This window comes from Cupressus sempervirens, chromosome 11 (assembly GCF_028749045.1).
Source record: "Cupressus sempervirens isolate cs-2001-9-10 chromosome 11, ASM2874904v1, whole genome shotgun sequence".
NCBI lineage: Eukaryota > Viridiplantae > Streptophyta > Pinopsida > Cupressales > Cupressaceae > Cupressus > Cupressus sempervirens.
Genome location: NC_143128.1, coordinates 685,964,174 through 685,980,522, shown reverse-complemented (window position 1 = coordinate 685,980,522; position 16,349 = coordinate 685,964,174). Strand labels below are relative to the sequence as shown.

General features: G+C 34.9%; 1 protein-coding gene across 1 annotated transcript; it reads right to left on the bottom strand.

Moving 5' to 3' along the window:
- Window positions 1-8,786: 8,786 nt before the first annotated feature.
- LOC149531571 (brassinosteroid-responsive RING protein 1-like) lies at window positions 8,787-9,393 on the bottom strand. Its single transcript, XM_089810347.1, has one exon. The coding sequence runs from the start codon at window positions 9,391-9,393 to the stop codon at window positions 8,965-8,967; it is 429 nt and encodes a 142-aa protein (XP_089666473.1). The 3' UTR covers window positions 8,787-8,964.
- Window positions 9,394-16,349: the final 6,956 nt, after the last annotated feature.

Here is a 16,349-nt window from a genome sequence, read left to right as displayed (position 1 = left end):
GAATTGAGTTGCAAATTCTGTCTACCTCTAGGATAGCTTTAACTAAGAAAAAATTAAAGGATGAAGAAAAGTAGAATCCAAGAGCCAACTAAGTAAGGATGATGAAAATCATAAAGTAATCATAGTTTCTCTAGGTGTAAAGGGAAAGGAAAAGGAAAAGATCTTTGATGAGATAGACTTTGATACTGAGATTATGATTCCAAATTGGGATCAATCCAATCTCACTACCAATCATATGGAAACTCTAAGTCATCTATGGAGAAAGAGAGAATAACAAATAAAATTTAGAGTAGAGAGAGACAAAGGAAAGGTTCTTAAAGACATCAAGGACATATTCCTAGATGTTATGAAAATAGAGGTAAATAATAACACCCCCATTATTGAACAATTAGTTGATATTGTACATAAATTAAATAAGGAAATAGATGGTGAGGAAAAACTTTTGCATAGGGTAGAAAGGAAATTTGAAAATAACTTTTTGGAGAATGTAGCAAAGAAAATTTCTATTGATTAAGTGGAATTGTCCACTCCTATTGGAACTCTAGAAGGAGGTGTAAATAATGTATTCTCCTTGTTCACAAAATTATGTGATACTTCAATTTTAACCAGGGAAATAAAGGATAAATAGATCAAGATCGATGAAGATCTAAATACTAATACTAGTCAATTATTACTTGACCTGAGATCTAGCTTAAATCATTTTTTAAAGTTTGTATTTTTCATAGATTTGCAGGTAGAGTTATTAAGGGAGGAAGTTATAATAAGGGAAACCATATTAGATATCCAAAGTACGATACTACCTCACATGGATGTGATGCAGAAACATTTAGCACATGGAAAGACATTAGTACATGACACCAAACTTTCATTTTCAGATCTCATAAAGGGGTTATCAGTGAAAATCCAAATTGCACTGCACATCATAAAGGTACTATAGGAAAATTGGTATAAAACTATGTCTTAAATTTTGAAAGTGCATAATGATTTCCTCACACATTTTAGTATTACCTTGTAAGTAAATGTTTTGGAATTTGCAACAAAAACAAGGGAAAATATACATGTGAATAAAGGTAAATATGTATAAAGGATAAATGTATGGAGGAAATCTATATATGATCAGATGACCAATCAAACAAAAACAATTTTGAAAAATCCAAATTTAGATAACTTGCAACCAAGCTATAGTTTTCATTTCAAACCAAGTTACCACACCAAGCACATACAAATGAGAGTTCGACAAAAAATATTTTTGATCAAGAAATTTTTGATTGCCAAAAAAACTAATCAAGATAAGTGTTTTTGTCACTAATGCCAAAGGGGGAGATTGTTGACCCTATGGTAAGACATTTTGTTGATTAGTGACAAACCACTGAAGTATATAGGAAGCTTAGTTAATACTACAACTAAGCCTTCTAATAATAAGCAGTGTAGCCCAAGTATTTAAAGGTTTATTATGTTAACCAAGATCATAGTATCAACTAAGGTACCCGAGTTATCAGTGGAAACAAAGTTCCTAGTGTGAACTGAGTTCACAATGTTAGATGAGTTCTTTGTTTGAATTGAGCTAACCAGCTCAAGTCAAATTGCTCCAATATCATCCAAGTATCATAGTGTTATCCAAGCATCTAATAAATAGTGTCACCCAAGCTTATTTTATTTCTTGAGCATCATTCAAAGATCAAATACAAAGTATTGCTTGAGTATCAGTATTTGGGCTGACCTAATGGTATAATTTGATTATTATAAAGATAACTCCATGTAAGCCAACCTGGTATGAAGTTATTGATTAAAGGGTATATTAGTAAGATAAATTCATTTGTCTAAGTGACTAATAGAATATAATTTGTGGAATATGAGATATATATGAAGACAAAGAGCGGATATGAAGCACATTAAGTAAGTAGGCTACAAGGAAGTATAAAGGGCAAAGTAGAGACTTGCCCATCACAATAAGGTGATCATATTATTCAAAGGATCTACATCATAAAATAGGGTTTCAAAGAAGAGATCAACCTATTGATTCATCCTAATAGGTATATTAGATAAATCCTCTAGTGAGGTGGACCTAACAATCTTTTGTTCAATCTCATAACAAAGTACATACTTCATTTTATTGTAAAATCCTTTAACAAGGTGAACCTACAAGTCCTTCATACTCCTAATAGAGTAGATCATCAGAAGTGATCAATTGTAAGCCCTAACAAGCCAACTTGATTACTATAGTAGTGAAGCATTGTGGGTGTTATCCTACCCTAGTTTTACCTTCTACTTGGAGGGTTTCTAGGTTACCAAATTTTGTGTCAAAGTGTTAATGGTGTTGATCTCTTTGTTACTTTATGTTCATGTATGAAAGTAGATTAGATAATCTAAAGAAGTAAGGAATAATTAATCTAAGAGAAAATTTTAATTTATTCTTAAATTACCCTCCCCCTGCCTCCACTCTCACATACACTCCGTTGTCAATACATTTCCAACACTATGGACCTCCTCACTTTTAGTAAAATGAATGTGGAAATAGTCTTATTTTTATAATTTGCATGCATTTTATATTCTAGCATATTTCTCTATAGTAGAAAAATTAAAATTAAATATTCATCAAAGGGCCCTTGGTCTATTGGTGAATTTGAATAGCTAAAAAATAGACCGCTAAGGATCTAGTCTTGCTGAGATCAGGAATCTGACATCATAAGGGATGACAAGATCATGATTCCTAAAACCACCATAAAAAAATGAAATGAAATATTCATTGATACTCATAATAAGAATAATACTAAGTGTGTTCATGATGTTTATTTGAACAACTAAGAAATAGACAAAATGTTATATAATTTTCTTTATTTTAGTTTGTTAGCTTTGGATAGTTGTTTGTGCACAATCTATTATTTAGTAAATAATAGTTTTACTAACTAATTAGTTAGATTAGGAAAAATTATTTAATAAATAATTGAATCTTTTTAGAAGCAACTAGAAACTAACTTGGTTAGGGCTGTTAAGTTGTTTTTAATCTCAAGACCATCAATTGAGAATCAATCTTGGTCATTGGCTTTCCAAAAATAGTGGTATAAAAAAGGGTTAGGGGGAGCATTTGGAGTACACAAGTTTAAGAAAGGATTTGCAATGATAGAAAAAAATATTATAGTGTTAGCAAGGGTGCAATGATAGTGTTGGGGTTAGTAGTGAGGAATATTAGTGGGAGAAATTTGGAGGTTGCCAAATTTTTGCCAGTAAGACCTGAAAGGAATTTTGTATCTCTTGATTTTTTGACGTTAATATAATTCCTCATCTACAAAACTATTTTTTTAGGACTTTTTCCAAAGACAATTTGTCTGAAAATATTGTGTTCATTGTGTTGTTTATTTCTTTCCATAGTTTATTGGTGAAGATGCAATTGTGTTATTTTTTTATATTAGTTGTCAATTTATTTTTGGTAGTTAAATAATCATTTAAGATAGGAAATTAATAATTAGTGAATGCAATAATTATTTTCACATGGTATCAGAGCAATATTAAGGGTAGAAAAGTTCTCCCTTAGGAAATAAATTGAGGGTTTATAAGACCTAGGCTGATATCTTTAGATTTATTATTACCTTTATCCTATGAGATGGTTTTTTCCAGTTTGAGATATTAGGACAAATTAGATGGTGCCTCAAATTTTTGTGTTTGGAAGGCCAAACTTTCTTTACTATTGGAAGAGAACAGTATCAAGGATTATGTTACCAGTATTTTAATTGTACCTACAAATGAGACACAACTTACAACATACAAGAAGGATGATGCCAAGGTGACGAGATTAATTCTTGACAGAGTCAAGGACCATATTATTCCACATATCTCGGAGATAAATACGAGTGATGAAGATGTGGGATCTCATTTTGAATTTGTACTAGAATGCTACCACCAACATGAAGATGATTCTTGGAGAGAAGTTAAAGAATACTCGAATGAACCAAGGAGAAAATGTCATAAGTTACCTCAATAGGCTTAGACTTGCCAAGAATGAGTTAACATATCTTAGAGATATCCCTAGTGATGACGAGCTAGTAAGAATAGAACTAAATGGGATTACCAAGTAGTGAGATTCCTTTCTTCAAGTTTTTGGTGGATGAGACACCTTACTCATTTGGGATTGACTATGGATTGATTTCACTCAAGAGAAGTTTAGACTAAGCCTTGTTAATGGGGCCAAAAAGAGTTAGAAAAGTGAAGTGGAAAAGGAAATCATTTCTCTAGTAGGAAAAGGGAAACCAAAGAAGGGATATAGCAAAGGATTGAATTCAAAAAGTTAGAAGAAGAAGAAGAATCTTTCTAAGATAAAATACTTTATTTTTCATGAGTATCTAGTCACTATATTAGTGATTGCCCAAAAAAAGAAAGAGAAAGAACAAAGTGGCAACTTCAAAAAGTGTGGAAGAACTCTCTAGTAGAATAGAAGATGGGTTTACACTCATAGCTTGTATGGTTAGCTCAAACTAATAGTGTGTTTGGTATATGAATAGTGGGGTGTGATTTCATATGAAAGGAATTAGAGAGAACTTCTCCAGTTATAAGGAGGATAACACCTATGGGAAACTTGTCCAAACTCAACTCGGTTCAGAAAGGAACAATTCAATTTTAGAGGGAGAATGGAAAGATAATTCCACTTCATGATGTGTTGCATGTACTAGGATTTGGTATGAATTTTATTTCTATATCTATTCTTCAGGAAATGTGGTATAATATATTCTTTAGAGGGACACATGTGTTGATCAAGCATAAGGATTGCAAGTCACCCATAACTATTGGAGTTAGGAGTAGTTTCCTTTATAGGTTAGATTTTGATATTCCTAGGGCAGTCATAAGCAACAGTAATCCTAGAGATCTTGGAGATCTATGGAATAGAAGGATGGGCCATATTCATCATGGAGCACTTAAATTGCTTCATGAGACAATGATGGGTGTTCTAAAGGTGAGCACAGAGCATGATGATGTATGTAAAGGATTGGTGTTGGGGAAGTTTACAAAAACATCTATTCTAAGGAGTGACACTATATATGAGGGTGTTCTTGATCTAGTACATTCAGATGTATGCGAACTAATGCTGGTGGAATCTCTCAGAGGATATGAGTACTATACTACTTTTGATAATTTCTTTAGGAAGACCTAGATATACTTCTTGAAGACAAAGAATGTGGTTTTTAGTTGACTCCAAGAGTTCAAGGCTCTGGTGTAAAACTCGATGACAAAGAAGATAAAGGTTTTTCAGTCAGACAATGGAGGCGAGTACAAAGGAAATGACTTCGAAGAGTCTTGTACCAGAGAAGGAATCAATAGACAATGGATTGTTCCTTGCAATCTGCAATAGAATGGAGTAGCTAAGAGAAAGAACCATTCTACACCAGAGGCTACAAGGGCTATACTACATGACCAAAATATGCCCCACTACTTATGGCTGGAGGTGTATAGTACAATAGTATACTTTTAGAAAAGGATACTACACAAGGCACTAGGGAGCATGACACTAGAGGAAGCTTTTAGGTAAGAAGCCCGATATTAATAATTTCATAATATTTGGGATTTTGAAATATCATCATATTCCAAGTGTTACATGTACTTAGTTAGATTAGACTATAGAGAGAGGGTCCATTATTTGGTAGAATGAAACCTCAGAAGAATAAAGGATTTTTATCACTGGGACCAAAAGAATTATTGTCAGACATGATGTCAATTTCATGGAAGATAAGGCATTTAGAAAGTCTAGAGATTTTCTAGCAAATGATTAGAGTAAGAAGCTAACAGAAGCTCCAAGGTAAATTCAAGGGCAACAAAGTTCAACTATAGTTACCAATACAAGTGTAGGCTCAGGCGGTAAAGAGTCATAGAATGTGGAGCAACTAGTGCAACAAGATGACATAGTGGTTGATATTTCATCCTCTAGAGTTGATAGTAGGAACCATGAGCTTCAAGATACACAAAATAATACCTACAATTTTGTAGGAGCTCCTAGAAAAACTACTAGAGAGAAGGGACAAACAACCAAGTGCAATGACTATGTGGCATTAGTTAGTCAATTGGTAGATAGTGAGCCTTTAGCTATCAAGAGGATGCAGAGCATTAGGTATGGCAAGATGCTATGGTTGATAAATATTCCTCATAATGAAGAATGATGTGTCGAAGGTAGTTCCTAGACCAATATTTATATTATTTTTTGGTTCACGCTGGACCTATAAGATAAAGCACAATGTAGATGGTAGCATCAAAAAAATACAAGGCAAGGTTTCTTGCAAAGGGACTCTCTAAGAAGGAGGGAATAGAATATGAGGGAACATTTTCTCCAATGGCTAGGTATACTTCTATATGAGATGTGATCTCATTTGCAACACAGATGGGATGGAAAGTCCATCAAATGGATGTCAAAAAAAAATTCCTTAATGGTGAGTTGAAGGAGAATGTATACATAGAGAAACCAGAAGTCTTTTTAGCACACAACAAAGAGACCCACATGTGTAGATGGAAAAAATCCTTGTACAAACTCAAGTAGGCTCCCAAAGAATGGTATAAGTGCATTCATACATACTTTCTAGGAAATGGGCTTTGTGAAGAGTGAAGTAGATGCTAACCTTTACTACTTGGAGGTTGGGGTTGAGCTTCTCATTCTTGTTCTTTATGTGGATGACTTATTTCTTATAGGTTCAATAGGGCTCATATAGAGGATTGCAAGAGGGACCTTGTAGAAGAGTTTGAGATGAAGGATTTGGGACTTATGCACTACTTTCTAAGCATGGAGGTGTGGCAAATAGATGGAGAGATTTTCCTTAGCCAAGGGAAATGTTGCATTGAAATCTTGAAGAGATCTGAGATCGAGGATTGCAAAGCCATATCTATGCCCATGATCATGAATTGGAGGAAGGTGGATACATCCAAGGAAAAAGACATAGATCTTTCCTTATATAGATAGATGATTGGTTTGCTTATTTATTTGGTCAACACCAGGTCAGATATAACATTCATAGTAAACTCTCTTAGTCAGTTCATGGTTGAACGAAAGGGAATGCAGTAGACAATGACTAAGCATATGTTTTATTACTTACATAATATAGTTTAATATGGGATCAGATATGTTTGAGGTGAAGGTATCAGATTGATAGGCTATACTAACATAGATTGGGAAGGCAATATGATGGACAAGAGGAGCAATTCAGGGGTTTTTTTTAGTTTGGGATTAGGAGTTGTCTCTTGGATCAATAGGAAGCAGAAGTTTGTGGCTCTGAGTTCAACAAAAGAAGAATACATAGCAGCTAGCATGACAACATGTGAAGCCATACATGGCTATGAATGTTCTTAGTGACCTTACTTGGTTAGAAGGTTGAGACCATTGTAATACATTGTGACAATTAGAATTGCATCAAGTTGTCTGAGAATTTAATGTTTCATGATAGATCTAAACATATAGACATTAGATATCACTTCATGAGAGATTTTGTACAACAAGGGGTTGTTCAACTATAGTACGTACCTATCTGAGGAGTAGATAGAAGACATTCTGACTAAGGCAATGGGGATGGCTACATTCATCTTCTTCAGAGATAAGTTAGGTGCTATGTAGAACAACTTTCTCACTAAGAGGGAGTGTTAGTTTGTTAGCTTTGGACAACTATTTGTCCATGTGCTATTATTTAGTAAATAATATTTTTACTAACTAATTAGTTATAGTAGGGACAATTATTTATTAAATAATTGACTACTTTTAGAAGAAAGTAGAAAGCAACTTGGTTAGGGTTGTTAAGTTGTTAAATTAATCTCGATCGTCGATTGAGAATCAATCTTGGTCATTGGCTTTCCAAAAAGAGTAGTATATAAGGGGGTTAGGGGGGCATTTAAGGTACACAAGTTTGAGAAAGAATTTTTTGTGATAATAAATAGTCTTGCAGTATTAGCAAGGGTGTAGTGATATTGTTGGGGTTAGCTGTGGGGAATATCAGTGGGGGAAATTGGGAGGTTGTCGAAGTTCTGCTAATAAGAGGCAAGGAATTTTGTATCTTTTGATTTGCTGAAATTAATATAATCCCTCATTTGTAGAACTAATTTTCGCTTTGGAGTTTTTTCAAACAATTTGTTCCAAAATATTGTGTTCATTGTGTTGCTAATTCTTTCCATATTTTATTAGAGAAGTTGTAGTTGTGTTATTTTTCGATATTAGCTATAAATTTATTTTTGGCACCTAAATAATTGTTTATGATAGGAGATTAATAATCAGTGACTACAATAGTAATTTTCACACATTTAAAGTATCATGAAAAGATAAAAAAATAAATTTAATGATATATTATAATTTTTATTTTAAAATAAGTAAACACCAATATATCAAAGTTGCAAAGTGGTGGCACGGAAAATATTATTTCCACTTCATATCATATGATATCATATCATATATAGATAAGTCTCTTTGTTTGCTTACGAATGACACAACATCTTTTGCTTAATTTACATATTACGTAGCCTACTACCATCATATGAAAGCGATGTATTCAATCAAATATAATAGCTTTATATAGATTTATTTGCAAAAAGATACCTATTTCTTTATTTTTTAATGACTCTGGTTGCCCTCGTTAATGGGATCTTGATATATTAAGTCCTACTACCTTACAATAATTATTTCTTTCAGTCAATAATAAACAATGTGGAATAGAATTATTGTTTCTGTTTATATATATGCAGGGAAATGCATTTGCTCTCTTACAAATGACAGAACACCTTTTTCTTTTAACAATTCAAGTAGTGCACTGGCATTATTCGAAAGCAATGTATTCAGATACAAAAGAAATCTCTTTTTTCATTTAATAATGAAGCTTAATTAGACATGGAAATGCTTCGACGCACATATGAAGCAATGCAATCTTAACCAAGTTTATGTAAAATGCACACAGAAACAAAACATTATAAGCTTAATAGAAAACTATGGCAAACAATCCTGTGCCATGACATTCAGAAGTGTTGATCTCCATCTTGTGAAAGAAGAGGACATCTGCAGGAAGGGCAGGTTTCCTGAAGCTGATCAATCCATCTGTCCAAACACTTTCTATGAAATATGTGACTGCAATTACAGAGCTCTCTTATTTCATCATCTTCTTCCAAAGACTCCAAGCAGACAACGCACACAAAATCATCACCAATGCCATTCATTTTGTCCGCAACATCTCCAAACATAATAACAGACAACTTGTACTTTATCATATCACCTGCTGTAAATGGAGTTTGTTGCCACAAAAAGATCTCATGATCTTGTGGGGGTTTAGTGAGGCCGAGAGCAGAAAGAAAGCAGTAAATGAGGTGGTTTGTGTAGGCCATGGAAAATGACAAGTAGAAAAGGACTCTGGGTATTGTGATTGTACACAAACCCACTGAGAATCCCATGGCGGAAATGTGAGGAGAGAGTGAGATGCAAAGCGCGTATATTTGTAGGCTGCTTTGAACCCAGCGGTTTTGTTGAAGAGAGACGTTATCCATGTCAATCATTCACTTTTCACATGAAAAATGAGTCAAAATATTTCCTATTTTCCAACTACCTTGTAAACTTTTATCGGTCGTTCAAATCTTGAGTTTTTCCCTATGAATCACATTTCTAATGTGAAGGTGGGTCGTTGACCTCAATTTGTGGGAGATGCAATTACGTCTTAAAATCTTCAAATGTGTTAGTTTCATCATTTATAAATTTTCGTGTACTTTCTATAACTTTAAAGGCACGAACAGATTATTATTTAGATTTGATGTTTTACAAGTAAGATTGCATACATATCCATTTGGATAGCTATATGTCCAAGACATGCATCATACAAAAATTTGCATGTGATATAAGTTTCTAGAAAAGGAGGTTCAAAATTGTATTGTTTATAATGATACAATTAAGATTCAAAAACTAGTTTTGTTAAACTAAGGGTAGGAGATAAAGGATGACAAGTAAATTTGTGAATGGACTTAATGAACTAGAAACTAACTCTGAACTAAGCTCTGTGCTCAGTTCAAACCTTGGCTCTCTTTGATTGTGCATTTATCGGGGGGTGTTGGTGAAGGTTTTGCCCCCCTTGCCTTTGCCTCTAGCTTTGTCGAAGGACCGATTGTAGTTACTAAGGCTCAGTATATGTCTGCTACAGTTGTTGTTAGCTTCCATGTCACCAAGGACTCAACTCTTCCTTTAGGAGTCTCTTCTCCCTCTTATTCTATTACTATCAGGATTGCATTTGGTGATAAGATAATGTAGGCTCTCCCTCTACAAGAATAGGTATTTTTTTCTACCATAGTTGTTGGAGAGGCCTCAAACCATCTCAGATTGGCTCCCAAGGCTGCGGGATCTTATTCTTTGAAAGGAACTACCATTAGAGTCCTGAGTTATATCTTGGAGGACTCCAATAATGATATCAAACTTACTTCAGTAGGTAGATTTCTCTTCTTTAGACCCTCTAATGAATAGCTCAAGAAGTGGGCCACATCTAGTTGGTCTCTGAAAGCTAGTGTTAAAACTAATGCCCTTGTTAGTGGCATGCTCCTATTTTCCTTTTGTAATAAAAAGGATCTTATTTCTATTCTTACCAATAACCCCTCATCCCTAGAGCTGAATTCTTGTAACACAATGGCAATTTGCAAATGGAAAACTAGATTGGATGTCGTGATGGACCTTGGAGCAATGACTTCCATGTGGGTTGGACTCCTAGGCCTCCACATGGAGTTCTGGAACAATGAGGTTTTCAAGGGAATTACAGAAGCTTTTAGTATCCTTTTGTCAGTCAATAAGATCACACAATCTAAATAATGACTTCTCTTTGCAAGGATATGTGTCAGTGTCACTGTGAACAAGGAGCTGCACACCTTCATTACTTTGGACCCTATTGGTTAACAGTTTGTCTTCCTTGATATTTTGGTTTATAGCTTGACTCTTTAACTACCCAATGGCTTATGGAAAACAAAGAAGTTAACAACATAATGGGTCAAAGTAGTAATCTATCAAAGAACCCTGAATTGAAAGGTGCAACTCCCGCATGAGTGCAAGATATGTAATAAATGTGTCTTTTGGGTTTTGGGGGTATGCTCTTAACTAGAGAGAAGAACAAGAAAAAACTAAGTTGCTCAATACCTTAAACAACCTAGGCAAACAAGGGGGATTGACTCACAAAATACAATCTATTACAACCTAGATGCAAGAAAAGAAACATACATAACTAACTACAACAGCATGAAGAGAGGAAAAGATGATGAAATAAGTAATTTCCAGATTATGTTGTTAGCTAATATTTTGACAATAACCAAATTTTCTACACCCTCAACTACTCCAAAAACCAGTTTCCAGCTTCCTTGTGCAATTAATTAAACTAAACACACAAGCTATGGTGAACAACAGAGAGAATAGAAGACATGCTTATGTTGAAGAGTATAAGACATATAATCTATTGAACAAAGAAAACAAAGCCAAGTTCATTAGCATTCATTCAACTCTAAACATTAACACATTCATTCCATATACTCCCTTCTAAACTAAATGAACAACAAAACTTAAAATGAACTCAGAGCCACACATAGTAGTCCCAGCTATAGGGGTTTGTCCAAAGTAAATTTTGTCGATCTTATTAACTTCATCAAAGATTACATTTATAGGCCTTCTCAAAATGGTTGGTTACATTGGATGATTTCCTTTGTTGAGCACCTCTAAATGGAATAATCTAAAAATAGGACATGCATGAATCATTGTCTATTACAGAGACTGACAAATGCCATGAATGGCAAAAAATAAAGAGGAGGGGAAGAATGACAAATGTCTGGAAAAGTGTCAGAACACCATGTCTTCTTAGAAGTAACTAATTTATCTCTATAAGCTTTCATAGCCTTGGTTACTTTATCTAGCTCTTTGACACTAGGAATGAGGATATCAAGTCAGCTCAAACCATCTAGCAGTCATGCATTTTCACCAGGTCATCACTTCTGGCCACCCTTGACTAGATTTTCTCCACTTCCCTTATGATTACATCCACTGCTGACAGTTCCTAGATCTTGGAAACATGGAAGTTGAGTGGGTCAACAACTTCATCAAAAAATACCAAGTGGTTGGATTTCATTCTTTCAATGTCCATCAACTTGCCATTAGTAGATACAAAGGACTCTATGTGCAAGATCTTCAAATACTAAAACAACTTTTCAATGATCTTTTGCATCAGGTCATGCACATCCTTGAGTTCATGTGCAAATCTCATGGAGCTTTCTATGACAAACTCCAAGGATTTCTTCCAGTGGAATAGTGACTCCTTGCTAGTCTTCAGAATCCCATGAGCAATGGCCACATTGGTCTTCATGTCTATCAATTCTTGTAGAAGGGCCAATTGCTCCATCAGCTTGTCTATTTCCTTCTATATGGTTGTTTTATGATCTGAAGCTACTTCCCTAAGCTTTTGAGCATCCAACACTAGGAATCCCAAATTCTCAACCAATGGGGGACCTTGAGCCTTTATTTTATCTACCCAAGCTTGGCCTACTTGCTCAAATTTTCTTTCTTGTTGTAGCTTTAAGATTAAGTTCATGTTCTCCTTTACATTTTGGTCATATTGACTTGAAGAAATGCTTACAAATGTAGACTTTATGTAATCCACTAACTCTCTATTTGAGGCCTTCAATACCTCTTTCTCTACTCTAATCTCTTCTAGTTTATTCTTGATCTTTTCATTATTTGACTTCCACATGTTTACCATGGAGTCATGAACTGGGATGCCAAAATCAACTATCTTTGATATGAAAATCATCCTTTGAGAGCTCATGAAATCTACTGTCTTTTTGTTGCTTAGCAATATCAACTAGCATATGCTGATTTGTTGAGTTTGTTGCTAGTGCAACAATTATCTTTTGCTTCTTTTTCTTCTTAGATAGCTAGGAGAAGGTGACTTGTGTGATCAAGTCCTTTGATGGGGCTACATCCTCATATCTCTTCTTCTTCCTATCAATGGTCTCCTTGAGACAAGACTCTATAGAGAGCACATTGATAGAATATTGTAATGCAGATGGGTCAAACACCTTCCTCAGGATTAATGGATTTGGCCTGCTTTGGGAGACAATAGGGAAAGCAACCACCTTAGTTACTGAAAGGGCTAGAGTATCCCCTTTCTGAGATTCTTCCTTTTCCTCTCTATCCATGGGGTTAGTATTACCATCCAAATTGATCACTTGAATAGGGGATGATGGATTAGCTACTGATTTTTCTTGCTCCTTTCCCTTATCATTGTCATCTTCCTTCTCTCTAGTTTGCCTGATGTTTGGAAGGGAGCCAGCTCTACAAGTAGGGGCAAATGGCACATTCTTTTCTGGAAGCTAATCTCCACCTTGGCCAATAGATTGTAATGGCCCCATAGACATTTATGTAATAGTTGTAGTAGTTGTAGCTACAACTAACTATGTGGCACCAGCTGATACTCCACCCATAGAGCTAGTGCTTCTGGCCCTTTTCTTCCTTGCTTGAGTCCACTCCACCCATTTGTCAATTCTTTTGATTATACCTTACATGAGAATCTCCATGGTGTCAATGACTAGATCTTTAGGTGGGGTAGACAAAATTGGTGTGCCCTTGATATTCTCATAAGAAGTGGGGTGCATATAGGATCCATCATCTACAAGATTAGAAGCATCAATATAATTGTTATATAGTTTTAGTTCATCAATGGTGAGCCTTGACCAAAATCTCTCCCAAGTTTGGTACTTGTTGAGACACCCAAACCAAAAATCTTCAATATCTAGGACATGCCTATAGGCATAACCCAACTTTAGATGATCCCTTACAAAATTTACTAGATCATATTGAGGCCTGAGCACCTCATAAATTAACAACTTGATCTTTCTCTCAAAAACCTTCACTGAGTTCTGAGCATCTGATCTCGAGGCACATGAATACGAGCCTACCACTATATGGAATGGAATCTCAATAATCTTCTTCACATTGGAACACAGGGTGTTCACTTCAAGTATGTGTCAACATAGTTCAACTAGGACTACCTTGTCTTTAGGATACCTTAGCAACCTCTTAGGGAATCCATCATAAGCTCCTATTTGTAAATAGGAGAAACTCACAAACTAGATGAATGAGCATCTAAACTAGCTTATGGCCAAAATTTCCTCTAGTGAGAATCTCCTTTCTATGCACCCTTGCAACTCTTAGCACAACCTCATTGTAAAAGCATCATTGATAGCTACATATTCCTCAAAGCTCCTTTGTAGTTGCAAATGTGAATAGAATTCATAGAGTTTGGTGGGCTCATCATAATTTGGGATGCTAGGGAGTCTAGGCAACAAGTGGTGGGTTGCTAAAGCATAGATTAAATAAAAGGACATGTAGAATTCCTTGAGTCCTCTAGCCAACCACAACCATGAGGAAATCTTATCATAGATGATCTATGCCTAGTCAATCTATATTTTCTTAGCATAGATTTCTTGTACTAGGAAGAAGTGGTGCTTGATGAACTCTAAAATCCCTTCTTTTCCTTTCAGCCTAACGAGTGTGAGGATATCCACAATCTCTCATTTTAGATTTTTGCCAAATAGAGTCTTTGGCATTTTTCTTTTCTTTGAGCGGGTATTCTAGAACTAGGTCCTCTACATGTCTTCCCATCTAAGGGCCTTCTTCTCATTGAACATGGATGTGGAGGACCCAAAATTGATATCACAATATTGCTCCTACATGGGGATTCCAAATACAGATTACATCATTGCCTTGTTAATCGAAATGAGAGTCCATTGATCAGGAAACAAAATCTTCTTTGTTTCTGGGCTATATCTCTCTATGCACTCCTTCGCTAACTTAGGTGCATTAACTTCAATTGGAAAACTGACTACTTCTACCAATCGGCTCTCTTTAAGTTTTTAAGTGATTGTGTGAATGGGTTGGAAATTTAGCCTCCTACGATGATAACTCAAATTGTAGAACTTGAAGGATGTATTTGTAAAATAGTTTAACTCATATTCCAAGTGAATTAATCTATTGTAGCAACAAGCTCTGATTTTTATTCGCTATAATTGCACATGATGCAGTTCTTGATAAATAGTCATTTAAATATACTTGTAGAAACCAATTCCATGCAATTTCGATGAAATAGATTTAGGAATTAGAACATTGGCACCACATGAAAGAAATCAAGTTTGTCCAATAATTATAATGACTAGATTTGTATTTAATTCCACGAGTAATGGCTATTTAAATTTTTTTTTTATTTTCACATAAAATACTAAGTTCTCAATAGAACTCTCACTTTACTTAAAGTAAAGTGAGATGACTAAGAATCACTTAACAATACAAATACTTTAGCTTTATGGGAAGTACCTTACTTCACTTTAGAACCTAGAAAGAAGATATACTTAATAACATTATTACATGTGGGAGAGAGAGAAACTTATCTTTTCTGCAAACCCATTTTCCTTTTATTCAGAATCACAGTATGAGGAGTAATCCTTTGGCTAGCTTGCACACTTCACTTTTCCACTTTCTGCTTGAGGCTTTTAGCATTGTTTTACCTTTATATTGGGTTCACATTTCCATCACTAACTTCTCTAGAAGTATCTTCTAAGAATCTTTGAGGGATATTCATGTTTTAGAAAAACTTGACTTTCTATTCTTGACTCATCTAGAGAAGTAATCTTTTTAATTGCCTTGGGAAGGAAACCCCTCTCTCAACCATGTTTTTTAGACTAAAGCACAAAAAACAACATTCAACCTTGCACTTCAATCTAATGGCCCTGATGCTAAAACTCAAGCATTCCTTACTAGTTGTGAGTCTTCAAATGTTATTTTTTAGCATTGTTCTTGTACTATCTAACCATTGGGCTTGAGATTTGTCTCAAGTTCACATAGCTAAAGAAAAAAATTGAATGACTTCAATTCCATGGATATGCAACAATGATATCCAGGACCTATATTTCCTCATGGTACTTGATGTTATCTCTCCAAATTTTAATGGGTCCCACTCTTGCTCTTATCCACATCTTCATAGGCCTTTGAGCATTGAAAAAGTCATATTCACAAAGTATCAATCACTGTGATGGCCTTATGCTTTGGATTTGCACTTGGTGTAGTTCACTAAAGGGGAAAAATCAGCTCAAAAACTTAGAATCTGTGAGATCTAGAAAATTAGGGAAAGATGGAAGAGAATGAAATAAGAAATAGTTACTTCTCATTGGGAGGAGACCATAATACACCCCAACCATACCTAATTCACCTAAACCCTATGCGCACCAGAAAAATAAGAAACCCACTTAGAAAGATTAGGTAAAGGTAAGTAAAGGGAGACCTAGAAAACACAGATAGTAGCGTACTTTGGGAATGATGAGGAGTAAGTAACCTAAAACATACT